Below are 14501 nucleotides of genomic sequence, written 5' to 3'. Positions count from 1 at the left end.
TCTGTATAGAAAAGAATGTCACGACTCAGATTTTTGTTTAAAAAAACAAAAAAAAGTCACGTGGGAAGGTGGAAGCAAGCAAGGCAAAACAAACGCGTTACAAAAAAATAACACGTGACGTAACGTATTGTTGGCAATTTCCATTTTTTCCTCGGAACAAACCCAATTACTATATGACGCGTGTCCCGCGTTTCCTTCATTCTCTTTTCCCCTCCCTTGCGAGTAATTTATAAACAAAAACAAAACAAACCCCGCCGATTTTTTTGGTATTATAATTACTAAATTTTGCCGTTATTATATGTCGTATCGTACTGTAGTGTTTACATCCATTTCAGTTTTACATTTATCTTAAGTGATACATTGAGAAATTCATTTAATATTTCTTTTAACAAAAAAATTAAACTATATATTCATAGATATACCTGCATGAAATGCTTATGCAATTTTTTCAAAATGAAAACAAAAAAAAAAACAAATAAAAGAGCATGATGAAGGGTATTTTGGTCAATTTCTAAGAGAGATAGCTGTTCCATGACTTGTTCTCCAAGCTGATACGGTGCAAAGATCTCGTCAAGTATAAAAAGGGATGCTGAGGAAACCATTTTTGATACTTTTTAGAAGCTTTTGGGCTGAAAGAGATATAAAACGTAGAAGAGAAGCTTTCACTCAAATAAGGTTTTCGTTTCTGCTCTCAACACCAACTGCTTAATCAAGGTAATGATTTATCTCTTCATTTCTTTTTTTGATCGTTTATTGGTTAATCTTAAATCATTAGTTAATACTAGTACTACTTTGGTCGAGCTAGCTAGCTCTAATCACATTATCTAAGTAAGATTCACCAATTAAAGTAGGATTATTGAATGAAGTTGCGACGTCGGTTAACTAATGGATATTCCTATGTGGTTCTTAGTGGTTGTCAGTGGTTAATTACTACATTAAGTGTAGCTTTCATTATAAATTTATGTTATAAACCACTGAAAGAGAAAAAAAGAAGAAGAAATGGATCTTCATACTTAAAAAGTTTGTTTTGTTTTGTGGTAAAAAAAAAGTGGAAGCTTGTCGCCCTCATTCAGTTACTCTACCATCAAAAATCTTTTTCATTATTTGTATAATTAATCTTTTTTTTTTCACACACATCGATCGATTTCGTGGTAATAACCTATAGATGTCCTTAATGATATGTCATTGTTTTGCATTATGCACACTATATAAGCATATTAATCACGTACCAATTCTGTCATCACGATTTTTTTTACCCAACTTGGAAAAAAAAATCCATACGTGATAAGCAAAACTACATTTTATTGGCTAATATTTTGTTTGTAAAATTAGTGATATTTTTTCTTTCTTTTGTGTTCCCTCGTTTTGTTGTTTGTTGCTTTTGCTTAATCTACATTTATACTCAACCCATTTAGCCGCCCTATATAATATTCACATATTTATGAATGTTTTTTTTTTTAATTATGTGATTCCCCGTTGCTTTTAATTTTGAAACTGTTAGGAAAGGAGAATATCTAGCTAGGGAGGACGAAAATATATGGCTGCATTTTATATGTTTAAAACAAGTCAACACAAATTAAATACGATCACTTAACGTGTAAGAAGAACTTAGGAAAACGCACATAACATATCGGGTAGGGCCATATATACCACATTAATCGTCACAATTTACATCGTCTTATCAAATTATTATCACGTTTTGAGAATATTTTTTTTCCTTTCTTTTCTCTTGCTAAATGACGTTTGAGAAGATCAGAAGAATCGTTATATTACTATTACTATACTAATTAAACCCTCTTTGTAGATTAATGTATTATGGAAATACAAATAACTAATAAGATAACGAGTTGATGACTCATCACGTATCTGTATTCTCTGGATCCAGAGCAAGAATAACTAAAATACGACGTAACATTTTTATCCATTACGATATTATATATTGGATAACTATTTCTTTGTCGTTGAAATGTTATGAGTAAATAATACTGAATGAAGTATACATAGTCATTAATTACACATATATTGTTTGCGTAATCGTCTATTCTTCTCACATTTAACGCACGTTTCATATAAAAATTAAAGGACTCATCACATATATCTCATAGCTATATTGTCCAACTTCAAAGCATGAAAACCTAAAAATAGTGCGTACGTAAAACTTTTAGCCATAATTGCATCATTATATAGTTTACTGATAGTAGATATATATATTTTTTTCGTTGAATGTTATATGATCAAATAATATATCGTCACGACTAGCTACCCATATGTTATCTGCGTAATTGTTGTTTTCTTCTAAATTACAACTATTTAAGGCATTTTTTATAATATCATAATTAACTAAGATTCGTTTGCCGATGACGTAACTAATAAAAAATGTTGTGATCTGATTTTAAAGTATAAGTACTATATTTTTCAACCACAAAATTAATTAAGAAAACGTAATTTTATTTGGTATATGATTGTAGGGTACAATAAACGTTTAGTAATACGTGACACATGATAGATGTGATATTATGTACTTTTTTTTTTCTCTCAAAATTTAACATTACGCGATTTAAATCCAATATACTTTTTAAAGTTTTGTATATACGCTAACTATCAATGATCAATCATATATAAATGCAACAATTTGTAATTCTTTAACAAAAAAAAAACACAGTACTTTGTAGTGTGTATCAACACATAGAAAGATATCCTTCAAAGACAGATATATACAGTATCGTGAATACGTTACATATTTGTGACGCACACAAAAAAACAAAAAAAAAAAAAGTTGTATGTAATACGTTTTTGACACGCACATATAGAAAAATGTAAGCATTTGGCGTAGTCGAAAAGGCGGCTAAGTAGAGAGAGAGAGTAAAACGTTTGCTTCCAGCGTTATACAAAGCCCTAATTCTAATCATCATCATGCGTGCAAGCTATTTTCTATTTCCTTTAACGATTCTCATTCTTACTCTCTTCAAGCTTCTTCTTTCTTCCTTTTATTCTTTCTTTATTTAATTTTTTTTTCCCTATTTCTCTCCCAAATCTTTTTTTTTCTTTTCCCTGAAAATTCTCTTCTCTCTTGTTGTTGTTTCTCCTGATAAACCCGACCAAGTTTATCTCTTCTCTTTCTCACTAATCATTTCTCTTTAAAACTTTCTCTCATATATAATTGCACCTTTTGATTTTAGTATATTTCTTTCATTCTCTTGTACGCATATCTAAGATCATAAATATTATTGTTATTATTACTTGAGCTCAATCTTGCTTCGTTGGTTTTATTCATATCTTCAGAATCGAACTCGGTGCTAGCTACTACGTTCTAATGGGAAACCAAACAAGCAAAAAGCCACAGGATTCATCGGCTAAAAGCGTGCACTACACGACGGAGCTGAGATCGTACGAGGCTGCGTGTAAAGCAGACACGGAGCTTCAATCTTTCGACACGTGTTTGCAAGCACGGACGAGTCACGTGATAAGCACGCTAGCTACGGGTTTTGAGGTTCGAGCGCTCTCGTTCGATTCCTTGAAAGAAGTGACGCAGTGTTTGTTGGAGATGAACCAAGAAGTTGTGAAAGTGATCTTGGATTGCAAGAAAGACATATGGAAGAATCAAGAAATGTTTGAGCTCGTCGAAGATTACTTTGAGAACAGCTTGAAGACGCTTGATTTTTGTGCTGCTTTGGAGAAAGGCTTGCGACGAGCTCGTGATAGTCACCTTTTGATTCTTGTTGCTCTTCAGCAGTTTGAAGATGAGAGCCTTGTTCAAGGTAACACTTTTATTTCTTATTATTTTCTTAGTATTTATTAATTAGGGACAGGAAAAATAAAGTTTCATATTGTCTTGTCCTAATCCCGTTTTACTCATATAAAAATGTATTCTCAATTGACATTTATAATTTTCAAATCCTGTTTAAAATAGGATGGAAATTAAGTAATTTCTGTGAATATATACAAGTAATTTACAGAAATTAATCATTAGCATTGACAAAAGTAATTGTAATTTAGTTTAGAATGACAAGTATTTTCAGTGTCTTTTGTTTTATTTCCATTTGTTGTATAAATTCGACACGTTATTATTACTGATTTTTCGTTTTTTAAAAAAAAAATTTAAAATTCTGTCTTAATTATTTAAGTTAAGTTATTTGACTTTTTTTTAACACTGATCATCTTATGGTTCGTAGGTGGGAACGGATACAAGAAGACACTTGAAGAGCTAAAGAATTTCAAAGATGCGGAGAGTCCTTTCAACGAAGACTTCTTCAAAATGTTCCAATCTGTTTACAAACAACAGATGGTGATGCTTGAGAAGCTTCAGATTCGTAAGAACAAGCTTGACAAGAAGCTCAAGTGCATCCATACATGGAGGAAGCTCTCCAGCATCATCTTTGTGGCTACTTTCGCTACTGTGCTCATCTGCTCTGTTGTGGCTGCAGCTATGGCAGCTCCTCCTGTGGCTGCGGCTCTGGCTGCAGCTACGGCAGTGCCGCTAGGCTCCATGGGGAAGTGGATCGACTCGCTGTGGAAGAACTACGAGAATGCACTCAAAGGGCAGAAGGAGGTGATCAGTTCCATGCAGGCAGGGACATTTGTGGCGGTTAAAGATTTGGATAATATCCGGGTTTTGATCGAACGGTTGGAGATTGAGATCACCGGGATGGTGAAGAGTGCGGAGTTCGCTGTGGAGCATAACGCAGTCAAGATTGGGATTGATGATATCAAGAAGAAACTTGAGGTGTTTAAGAAGAACGTAGAGGAATTGGGGACTCAAGCTGATTTGTGTAGCAGAGATATTAGAAGGGCAAGGACTGTGATTCTTCAAAGGATCATCAAGCATCCTAATAATGCTAGTAGCAGCAACTGAGCAGCACAAAAAACTAGACCAATTTCTCTCTTCTTCAGCACATGAATGATGAAGACTATAAATAATAGTACAGATTCTCTCTGAGTTTTTACTATCATTTAATGTTCAAGAACTCAAAACTACTGTTTATGATAATTGTTGCAATCTCTATATTCTTTTTATGATTGAAAAGGGGAAATTCCCAAAAAAACACTAACTATTTAATATTTGCTAGAAAAAAACATGAATTTTTTTATTGCCAGAAAAAATACGGCAGACTATTTTTTAGTTGATAAAAAATACACAGAACTATTATTTTTTTCCTGTTTCTCCTCGTCTCCGTTACAACCGTTAACGGTATTGTGACGGCGTTACTATTTTTGAAAAAAAATCCAGAAAAAAACACAAACTATTTAATTTTTGCCAGAAAAATATATTAACTTTTTTTTCTTTGCCTAAAAAATACATAATTTTTCATTTCATATTCATTAACAATGTTAGAGATCATAACTCCTAACTTTCTCTGTTCTCTTGAACTTCATTCAAGTTTTCACTATTATTTATGATAACTAAATTCAAGAAAAAAATACATAATTAGATTAATCGATTTCCAAATTTCTCAATTAGTATTGTTAGGCTACAAGAGTTGATGTCCCACAAAATAGTTATAATCTACGATCTCGATCAAGTTTGCGTACAACAGCCCATTTGTTGATTTACACTGGCTATAAGCATCATAAAAGGTACTAAACTAAAGAGATGAATATTTTTTTGAAATGTATACAAAGGTCTACAAAGGTAGAGTTCTCATAAAATTTTAGAGAAGTGTTGATGAAGTTTCAAAATTTGTAAAGTCAGTATAAATCCAAAAACAACACTAACTGAGAAATTTGGAAATCGATTAATCTAATTGTGTATTTTTGTTCTTGAAATTAGTTATCCTAAATAGTAGTAGTGAAAACTTGAATGAAGTTCAAGAGAGCAGAGAAAGTTATGAGATATGATCACTAACATTATTAATGGAAAAATAAGAAATGAAAGTTTATGTATTTTTCAGGCAAAGAAAAAAAAGTTCATGTATTTTTTTGGTAAAAAATAAATAGTTTGTGTTTTTTTCTGGAATTTTTTTCAAAAATAGTAACGCCGTCACAATACCATTAACGGTTGTAACGGAGACGAAGAAAAAATGGAAAAAAAATAATAGTTCGTGTATTTTTTATCAACTAAAAAATAGTCTGCGTATTTTTCTGCCAACGGAAAAAATTCATGTTTTTTTCTGACAAATATTAAATAGTTGATGTTTTTTTAGGAATTTTCTCCATTTGAATTTAGACTATACACTAAATTTTAATTTAATAAAATTGTGGCAAGTATCAATGGCTTCTAAATTTTCAGAGATATATATTTTTATTATTTTTTAAATGACATGAATTTTAATATCCAATTAAATGATATTATTAATTCTAATGATAATAATAATATGAAAATATCCGTAGCTTTTAAATTTGTGTTAATATTTAAAATCTATAACTCTTATTATTTTTCCTCTTATATATATATATATGTAATTTTGTTATTATTTAATCTTGATTTTTTATTATTTTCCTCTTAATATATGTAATATTAATTATATATTCCTATATTAGTTATATATATGTGTGTACATATATATATAGTATGTAAAATAGAAGAATTGGGGAATCAAGCTGATTTGTGTAGCAAATATAAGAGAACATACTATAAAACTGTGACTAATATCAATGGCTTTAACTTTTTTGTTAATTTATGGGATATGGATTTATATGATTTTTAAAATGATATGAAATTTAATATCAAATTAAATAAATAAAAAGTAATATAGAAAATATCAGTATCTTTTAAATTTTTGTTGATCTATGGGATATGGATTTATATGATTATCAAAATGATATGAATTTTTTTTATCAAATTAAATAAACTAAAAAGTAATGTAGAAAATATCAATATCTTTTAAACTTTTGTTAGTACATCATGCAATCTAGAAATTCATATTATTTTCATCTTATGTAAGTAAAACCAACTTTCTTTTTTGACTTGTAAGGAAATCCAACTTACATATACTAATCACTCAATATACATTAATTAGTTATATAGATGGATAAATTAATCACTATTTAAATTAATTAGTATATAATGCAACATATGTACATCTCTCTCTTTTCCCGGAAAATTCTCTTCTCTCTTGTTGTTGTTTCTCCTGATAAGCCCGACTAAGTTTATCTCTTCTCTTTCTCACTAATCATTTCTCTTTAAAAACTTTCTCTCATATATAATTGCACCTTTTGATTTTAGTATATTTCTTTCATTCTCTTGTACGCATATCTATGTTAAAACGCATTTCTAAGATCATAATAATTATTGTTATTATTACGTGAGCTCAATCTTGCTTCGTTGGTTTTATTCATATCTTCAGAATCGAATTTGGTGCCTACTAGCTACTACGTTCAAATGGGAAACCAAACAAGCAAAAAGCCACAGGATGCATCGGCTAAGAGCGTGCACTACACGACGGTGCTGAGATCTTACGAGGCTGCGTGTAAAGCAGACACGGAGCTTCAATCTTTCGACACGTGTTTGCAAGCACGGACGAGTCACGTGATAAGCACGCTAGCTACGGGAGTTGAGGTTCGAGCGCTCTCGTTCGATTCCTTGAAAGAAGTGACGCAGTGTTTGTTGGAGATGAACCAAGAAGTTGTGAAAGTGATATTGGATTGCAAGAAAGACATATGGAAGAATCAAGAAATGTTTGAGCTCGTCGAAGATTACTTTGAGAACAGCTTGAAGACGCTTGATTTTTGTGCTGCTTTGGAGAAAGGCTTGCAACGAGCTCGTGAAAGTCATCTTTTGATTCTTGTTGCTCTTCAGCAGTTTGAAGATGAGAGCCTTGTTCAAGGTAACACTTTTTATGAACTTTATTTTCTTAATATTTATAATAAATTAGGGACAGGAAAAATAAAGTTTCATATTGTCTTGTCCTAATCCCGTTTTACTCATATGAAAATGTATTCTCAATTGACATTTCTAATTTTGAAATCCTGGGATGGAAATTAAAAATTTTCTGTGAATACAAGTAAATTATTATTTTTAGTTGTTAAGTAATACTATATAAGTATTAAGTATATATAATCATTAAATTAATAATTCCTATTTTTTTGTTTGGGAAAAAAATCCTGTCCTAATTATTGAAGAATTTGACTTTTAACACTGATCATCTTTTGGTTCGTAGGTGGGAACGGATACAAGAAGACACTTGAAGAGCTAAAGAATTTCAAAGATGCGGAGAGTCCTTTCAACGAAGACTTCTTCAAAATGTTCCAATCTGTTTACAAACAACAGATGGTGATGCTTGAGAAGCTTCAGCTTCGTAAGAACAAGCTTGACAAGAAGCTCAAGTGCATCCATACATGGAGGAAGCTCTCCAGCATCATCTTTGTGGCTACTTTCGCTACTGTGCTCATCTGCTCTGTTGTGGCTGCAGCTATGGCAGCTCCTCCTGTGGCTGCGGCTCTGGCTGCAGCTACGGCAGTGCCGCTAGGCTCCATGGGGAAGTGGATCGACTCGCTGTGGAAGAACTACGAGAATGCACTCAAAGGGCAGAAGGAGGTGATCAGTTCCATGCAGGCAGGGACATTTGTGGCGGTTAAAGATTTGGATAATATCCGGGTTTTGATCGAACGGTTGGAGATTGAGATCACCGGGATGGTGAAGAGTGCGGAGTTCGCTGTGGAGCATAACGCAGTCAAGATTGGGATTGATGATATCAAGAAGAAACTTGAGGTGTTTAAGAAGAACGTAGAGGAATTGGGGACTCAAGCTGATTTGTGTAGCAGAGATATTAGAAGGGCAAGGACAGTGATTCTCCAAAGGATCATCAGGCATCCTAATAATGCTAGTAGCAGCAACTGAGCAACACAAAAAACTAGACCAGTTTCTCTCTTCTTCAGCACATGAATGATGAAGACTATAAATAATAGTACAGATTCTCTCTGAGTTTTTACTATCAATTAATGTTCAATAACTCAAAACTACTGTTTAGGATAATTGTTGCAATTTCTATATTCCTTTTATGATTGAAAAGTGAAAACAATGGAAGACAAATCTTTTTCACATTTGAATTGAGACTATACACTAAATTTTAATTTAATAAAATTGTGGCAAGTATCAATGGCTTCTATATTTTCAGAGATATATATATATATGTATTTTTATTATTTTTTAAATGATATGAATTTTAATATCAAATCAAATAATATTAATAATTCTAATGATAATAATAATGTGAAAATAGAAGTAGCTTTTAAATTTGTGTTAATATTTAAAATCTATAATTCTTATTATTTTTCCTCTTATATATATATATATGTAATTTTATTATTATTTAATCTTGAACTTTTATTATTTTCCTCTTAATATATGTGATATTAATTATATATTCCTATATTAGTTATATATATATATATGTACATATATATATAGTATGTAAAATAGAAGAATTGGGGAATCATCAAGCTGATTTGTGTAGCAAATATAAGAGAACATACTATAAAACTGTGACTAATATTCAATGGCTCTAATTTTTTTTGTTAATTTATGGGATATGGAATTATATGATTTTTAAAATGATATGAAATTTAATATCAAATTAAATAAATAAAAAGTAATATAGAAAATATCAGTATCTTTTAAACTTTTGTTGATCTATGGGATATGGATTTATATGATTTTCAAAATGATATGAATTTTTTTATCAAATTAAGTAAACTAAAAAGTAATGTAGAAAATATCATTATCTTTTAAAATTTTGTTAGTATATACATCATACAATCTAGAATTCATATTATTTTCATCTTATGTAAGTAAAACCAACTTTCTTTTTTGACATGTAAGGAAATCCAACTTACATATATACTAATCACTCAATATACATTAATTAGTTATATAGATGGATAAATTAATCACTATTTAAAATAATTAGTATATGATGCTACATATATATGTACATCTCTCTCTCTATATATATATATGTATACAAGTTTTTGTGTTCTCTTTTGTCTCTCCCAAATCTGTTCTCTTTTACTGTGTTGTAGCCTCTGGTACGCCCGACTAAGTTATATCTTTTTCTCACTAATCGTTTCGCTCGGTCTCGACCTTTTGTTTTAGTCTATATATTCTTCTTTCATCTGTGCACGCATTTGTATGTTTTAAACGCATTGGTTGATCTGTTTTATTCATCTTCAGAATCGAATTCGGAACTGCGTTAATAATGGGAAACAAAACAAGCAAAAATTCAATGAAGACATCGGCCAAGGTCTACGCGACGGAACTGAGAGCGTACGAGGCTGCATGTAAAAAAGACAAGGAGATCCAGTCTTTCGACACGCGTATGCACGCACGGACGAGTCACCTGATAAGCATACTAGCTACGGACGTTGAGGTTCGAGCGTTCTCGTTTAATTCCTTGAAAGAAGTGATGCAGTTTTTGTTGGAGATGAACCAAGAAGTTGTGAAAGTTATCTTGGATTGCAAGAAAGACATATGGAAAGATAAAGCAATGTTTGATTACTTTGAGACTAATTTGAAGATGCAGAATTCTATGATGCTTTGGCAGACAGCATGCATTTGGATCGTAGTAATCACCATTTGATTCTTGGTGTTCTTCGGCAGTTTGAAGAAGAGAGCCTTGTTCAAGGCAAAACTTTTATTTTGTGGTTTTAAACATAGAATGGGAAAACTTAAAATAAACTTCTTACCTTTTTAATTATTTGTTATATATTTTTGGTTTTGGCAGGTGGGAACGGATACAAGAAGACACTTGAAAAGCTGAAGGATTTCGAAGACGCACAGAATCCTTTTGGCGAAGACTTCTTCAACATGTTCCAATCTGTTTACAAACAACAGATGCTAATGCTTGAGAAGCTTCAGCTTCGTAGGAACAAGCCCGACACATGCTCCAGCATCATCTTCGTGGCTACCTATGCCACGGTGCTCATCTGCTCTGTTGTGGCTGCGGCTATGTCCGCTCCTCATGTGGCTCCGGGTCTCGCTGCTCCAGTGCCACTCGGTACCATGGGGAAATGGATCGACTTGCTGTGGAAGAACTATGAGAAAGCACTCAAAGAACATAAAGACGTGATCACTTCGATGCAGCCAGGGACATATCAATGGCTTTAATTTTTTTGTTAATTTATGGGATATGGATTTATATGATTTTTAAAATGATATGAAATTTAATATCAAATTAAGTAAATAAAAAGTAGTATAGAAAATATCAGTATCTTTATATTTTTGTTTATCTATGGGATATGGATTTATATGATTTTCAAAAAGATATGAAATTTTTTATCAAATTAAATAAACTAAAAAGTAATGTAGAAAATATCAATATCTTTTAAAATTTTGTTAGTATATATATACATCATACAATCTCGAATTCATATTATTTTCATCTTATGTAAGTAAAACCAACTTTCTTTTTTGACATGTAAGGAAATCCAACTTACATATACTAATCACTCAATATACATTAATTAGTTATATAGATGGATAAATTAATCACTATAAATTAATTAGTATATGATGCAACATATACATCTCTCTCTCTCTCTCTCTCTCTCTATATATATATATATATACAAGTTTTTGTGTTCTCTTTTATCTCTCCCAAATCTGTTCTCTTTTACTGTGTTGTTGCCTCTGGTACGCCCGACTAAGTTATATCTTTTTCTCACTAATCGTTTCGCTCAGTCTCGACCTTTTGTTTTAGTGACAGACGTTTGGAGGACATTTGGCACCAATAGCTCAACACTCGATCTTGTTCCCTAGGACAGGAAATCGTGAGAGTTCCAAGGGTGGAAAAGACAAAGATGCTCAGTTGCCCCAACAAACAGAAGAGAAACCACAACTATTTTTGAATAAATTCCACACAGAAATGGCGGAATGACGAGCAAAAGGTCTATGCTTCAAGTGTGATGAATTCTTCACACGATGGCATGTTTGCAAACCAGTCCTTTTTCAAATCACGGTTGTCAATGATGGAGCTAATCAGGACGACGAACCAATTAAAGAGGAGGACATGCCATGAGCTGAAGCTTGAGGACAAACTTCAAGTGGAGGAGGGGAGTAATGATACGATCATAGGCTTTTGATATATTATTAGGATTATATAATTATGGCTTTATTCCTTTTAAGTTAGATTTAAAGTTTTCATAATTTTCTTTTGATAGACATAGGTCGGTTTGTAAGGTCCTATATAAGGACCCTCTTATGCTAATGAGAATTTTAAGCTTCCAACAATTAACCTAATTCTCCAAAGAGAGACTTGGGTTAAAAGGGAAGTTAGTTTTCAATCTATTGTTCTTAAGTTTAAGCAACAGGTGTGATAACAAGATCTAAGGCCAAGGCTTTGGCTCATAACACTCATGGGACATGAAACTGGCACTATGATAAAGTTATGAAACAAGCACATTTCCATGAGAAAAGACTTATCAACTGCTTAAAAGATAAGTTAGCAGTTCTCATTCTTCAACACCTGAATGATGAAGACTATAAATAATAGTACAGATTCTCTCTGAGTTTTAACTATCATTTAATGTTCAATAACTCAAAACTACTGTTTATGATAATTGTTGCAATTTCTATATTTTTTTATTATTCAAAAGTGAAAACAATGAAAGAATCTTTTTCACATTAGAGACTATAGTAACTAAATTTTAATTTAATAAAATTGTGGCAAGTATCAACGGCTTTTAAATTTTCAGAGATATGGATTTATGTGAGTTTTTAAATGATATGAGTTTTAATATCAAATTAAATTTTAATAATAATACTAATCAATGATAATTAATAATATGAAAATATCAGTAGCTTTTTTTTTGTTAATATTTAAAATCTAAAATTAGATTATTTTTCCTCTAATATATGTATATTAACCACTAATTATATATTAATATATTAGTTATAGATATGTATATATATAGTATGAAGTATATATATAGTATAAGTTTATTTCTCGTCTCTCCCAAATCTGTTTTCTTTAACAGTGTTGTTGCCTCCTCTGGTACGCCCGACTAAGTTTATCTTTTTCTCACTAATCATTTCTATCAGTCTCGATCTTTTGGTTTAGTCTATAGATTATTTGTTAAACGCATTTTTACTATTGAGACAATCTGTCTTATTCATCTTCAGAATCGAACTTGGAACTGCGTTAATAATGGGAAACAAATCAAGCAAACATTCAAAGACAAAGGCTATTGATACCAAAAAAAAAAAGACATCGGCTAAGATCTATGCAACGGAATTTAAAACGTACGAGGCTGCATGTAAAGAAGACACGGAGATCCAGTCTTTCGACAGGCGTATGCACGCACGGATGAGTAACGTGATAAGCACGCTATCTACGGGCGTTGACGTTGAGGGTCGAGCACTCTCGTTCGATTCCTTGAAAGTAGTGACGGAGAGTTTATTGGACATTAACCAAGAAGTTGTGAAAGTGGTAATAAATTGCAAGAACGACATATGGAAACATAAAGAAGTGTTTGAGCTCGCTGTAGATTTCTTTGACAATAGCACGAAGACACTCGACTTCTGTTATGCTTTGGAGGAAAGCATGTGTCTGGTTGGTAGTAATCACCAGTTGATTCTTTCTGCTATTCGGCAGTTTGAAGAAGAGAGCCTTGTCCGAGGCAAAACTTTTTATATCTTCCTCTTTTTTTTTTTTTTAATGGTTTTAAGTTTTAACCCACCTTAAATTACTAGGATGGGAAAATATATTTATGTAACTTTTATTTTTGTTTTACGTACTTTGTAACACTTTGTTTTCTGGTTTTGGTTGGCAGGAGGGAACGGATACAAGAAGACACTTAAAGAGCTGAAGAAATTCAAAGACGCAAAGACTCCTTTTGGCGAAGACTTCTTCAAGATGTTCCAAATCGAACAACAAATGCTGATGCTTGAGAAGCTTCAGATTCGTTCGAAGAGGCTCGACATTAAGCTCAAGCGCATCCGCACATGGCGAGAAATCATCTTCGTGGCTACCTACGCCACTTTGCTCATCTGCTCTGTTGTGGCTGCGGCTATTGCGGCTCCTTCTGTGGCTGCGGCTCTCGCTTCTGTCATAGTGCCAATGGGTGCCATGGGGAAATGGCTCCACTCGCTGTGGAAGAAATATGAAGCAGTTAAAGGACAGAAAGACATGTTCTTTTGGATGCAGGTAGGGACGTTTGTAGCAGTGAAGGATTTGGATAATATCCGATTATTGATCCAACAGTTGGACAAGGAGATCAAGAGGATGGTGACGAGTGCGGAATCTGCGGTGGAGCATCATGATACAGTCAAGATTCAAATCCATGAGATTGAGAAGGTTCTTTTGGTGTTTAAGAAGAAGATAGAAGAATTGGGGAATCGAGCTGATTTGTGTAGCAAAGATATTATAAAAGCAAGGGAGGTGGTTTTCAATAAGGTCATCCATCATACCTGAAATGGTTGTAGCAGCAACTGAACAAAACAAACAAACAAAGAATAGTACATATTCTAGCTATCTTGAGTTTTACTATCAATATGTTCAATAATAATTCAAAACTCCTATCTAATATAATAAAGTAGGCTTACACCCTCTAAAGATACCCTATCTAAA

General features: G+C 32.4%; 3 protein-coding genes and 1 pseudogene across 5 annotated transcripts; all 4 read left to right on the top strand.

Moving 5' to 3' along the window:
* Nucleotides 1-437: 437 nt before the first annotated feature.
* On the top strand, nucleotides 438-4949 carry LOC104729797 (UPF0496 protein At4g34320-like). Of its 2 annotated transcripts, XM_010448799.2 has the most exons (3): nucleotides 438-714; nucleotides 3283-3758; nucleotides 4173-4949. In XM_010448799.2, the coding sequence occupies exons 2-3, from the start codon at nucleotides 3314-3316 to the stop codon at nucleotides 4850-4852; spliced, it is 1125 nt and encodes a 374-aa protein (XP_010447101.1). In that variant the 5' UTR covers nucleotides 438-714; nucleotides 3283-3313; the 3' UTR covers nucleotides 4853-4949. The 2 variants fall into 2 exon arrangements, with proteins under 2 accessions (XP_010447101.1, XP_087333618.1); XM_087477492.1 differs by lacking the exon at nucleotides 438-714 and having other exon boundaries at nucleotides 2914-3758.
* Nucleotides 4950-7010: 2061 nt separating this feature from the next.
* LOC104733148 (UPF0496 protein At4g34320-like) lies at nucleotides 7011-8985 on the top strand. Its single transcript, XM_087477858.1, has 3 exons — nucleotides 7011-7084; nucleotides 7284-7763; nucleotides 8097-8985. Exons 2-3 carry the CDS (start codon nucleotides 7319-7321, stop codon nucleotides 8774-8776), a joined length of 1125 nt encoding a protein of 374 aa, XP_087333984.1. The 5' UTR covers nucleotides 7011-7084; nucleotides 7284-7318; the 3' UTR covers nucleotides 8777-8985.
* Nucleotides 8986-9823: 838 nt separating this feature from the next.
* Nucleotides 9824-11246, top strand: LOC147930126 (UPF0496 protein At4g34320-like; annotated as a pseudogene). The gene is made up of 3 exons (XR_015574085.1): nucleotides 9824-9963; nucleotides 10109-10559; nucleotides 10659-11246. The product of XR_015574085.1 is annotated as a UPF0496 protein At4g34320-like (transcript).
* A 1585-nt stretch (nucleotides 11247-12831) lies between these two features.
* On the top strand, nucleotides 12832-14486 carry LOC104733147 (UPF0496 protein At4g34320-like). The gene is made up of 3 exons (XM_010452755.2): nucleotides 12832-12926; nucleotides 13055-13551; nucleotides 13705-14486. Exons 2-3 carry the CDS (start codon nucleotides 13080-13082, stop codon nucleotides 14343-14345), a joined length of 1113 nt encoding a protein of 370 aa, XP_010451057.1. The 5' UTR covers nucleotides 12832-12926; nucleotides 13055-13079; the 3' UTR covers nucleotides 14346-14486.
* Nucleotides 14487-14501: the final 15 nt, after the last annotated feature.

Source organism: Camelina sativa, chromosome 12 (genome assembly GCF_030686135.1).
Source record: "Camelina sativa cultivar CO46 ecotype springtype chromosome 12, ASM3068613v1".
NCBI classification, from domain to species: domain Eukaryota; kingdom Viridiplantae; phylum Streptophyta; class Magnoliopsida; order Brassicales; family Brassicaceae; genus Camelina; species Camelina sativa.
This window is presented reverse-complemented; position numbering and strand designations above follow the sequence as displayed.

What these genes read in the sequence shown, in the direction of transcription:
- LOC104729797 (XM_010448799.2), top strand. Translation starts at nt 3,314, where the DNA reads ATGGGAAACCAAACAAGCAAAAAGCCACAGGATTCATCGGCTAAAAGC. An exon ending in AGATGAGAGCCTTGTTCAAG is followed by an intron (nt 3,759 to 4,172) that starts GTAACACTTTTA and finishes TATGGTTCGTAG; the next exon opens with GTGGGAACGGATACAAGAAG.
- LOC104733148 (XM_087477858.1), top strand. Translation starts at nt 7,319, where the DNA reads ATGGGAAACCAAACAAGCAAAAAGCCACAGGATGCATCGGCTAAGAGC. An exon ending in AGATGAGAGCCTTGTTCAAG is followed by an intron (nt 7,764 to 8,096) that starts GTAACACTTTTT and finishes TTTGGTTCGTAG; the next exon opens with GTGGGAACGGATACAAGAAG.
- LOC104733147 (XM_010452755.2), top strand. Translation starts at nt 13,080, where the DNA reads ATGGGAAACAAATCAAGCAAACATTCAAAGACAAAGGCTATTGATACC. An exon ending in AGAAGAGAGCCTTGTCCGAG is followed by an intron (nt 13,552 to 13,704) that starts GCAAAACTTTTT and finishes TTTGGTTGGCAG; the next exon opens with GAGGGAACGGATACAAGAAG.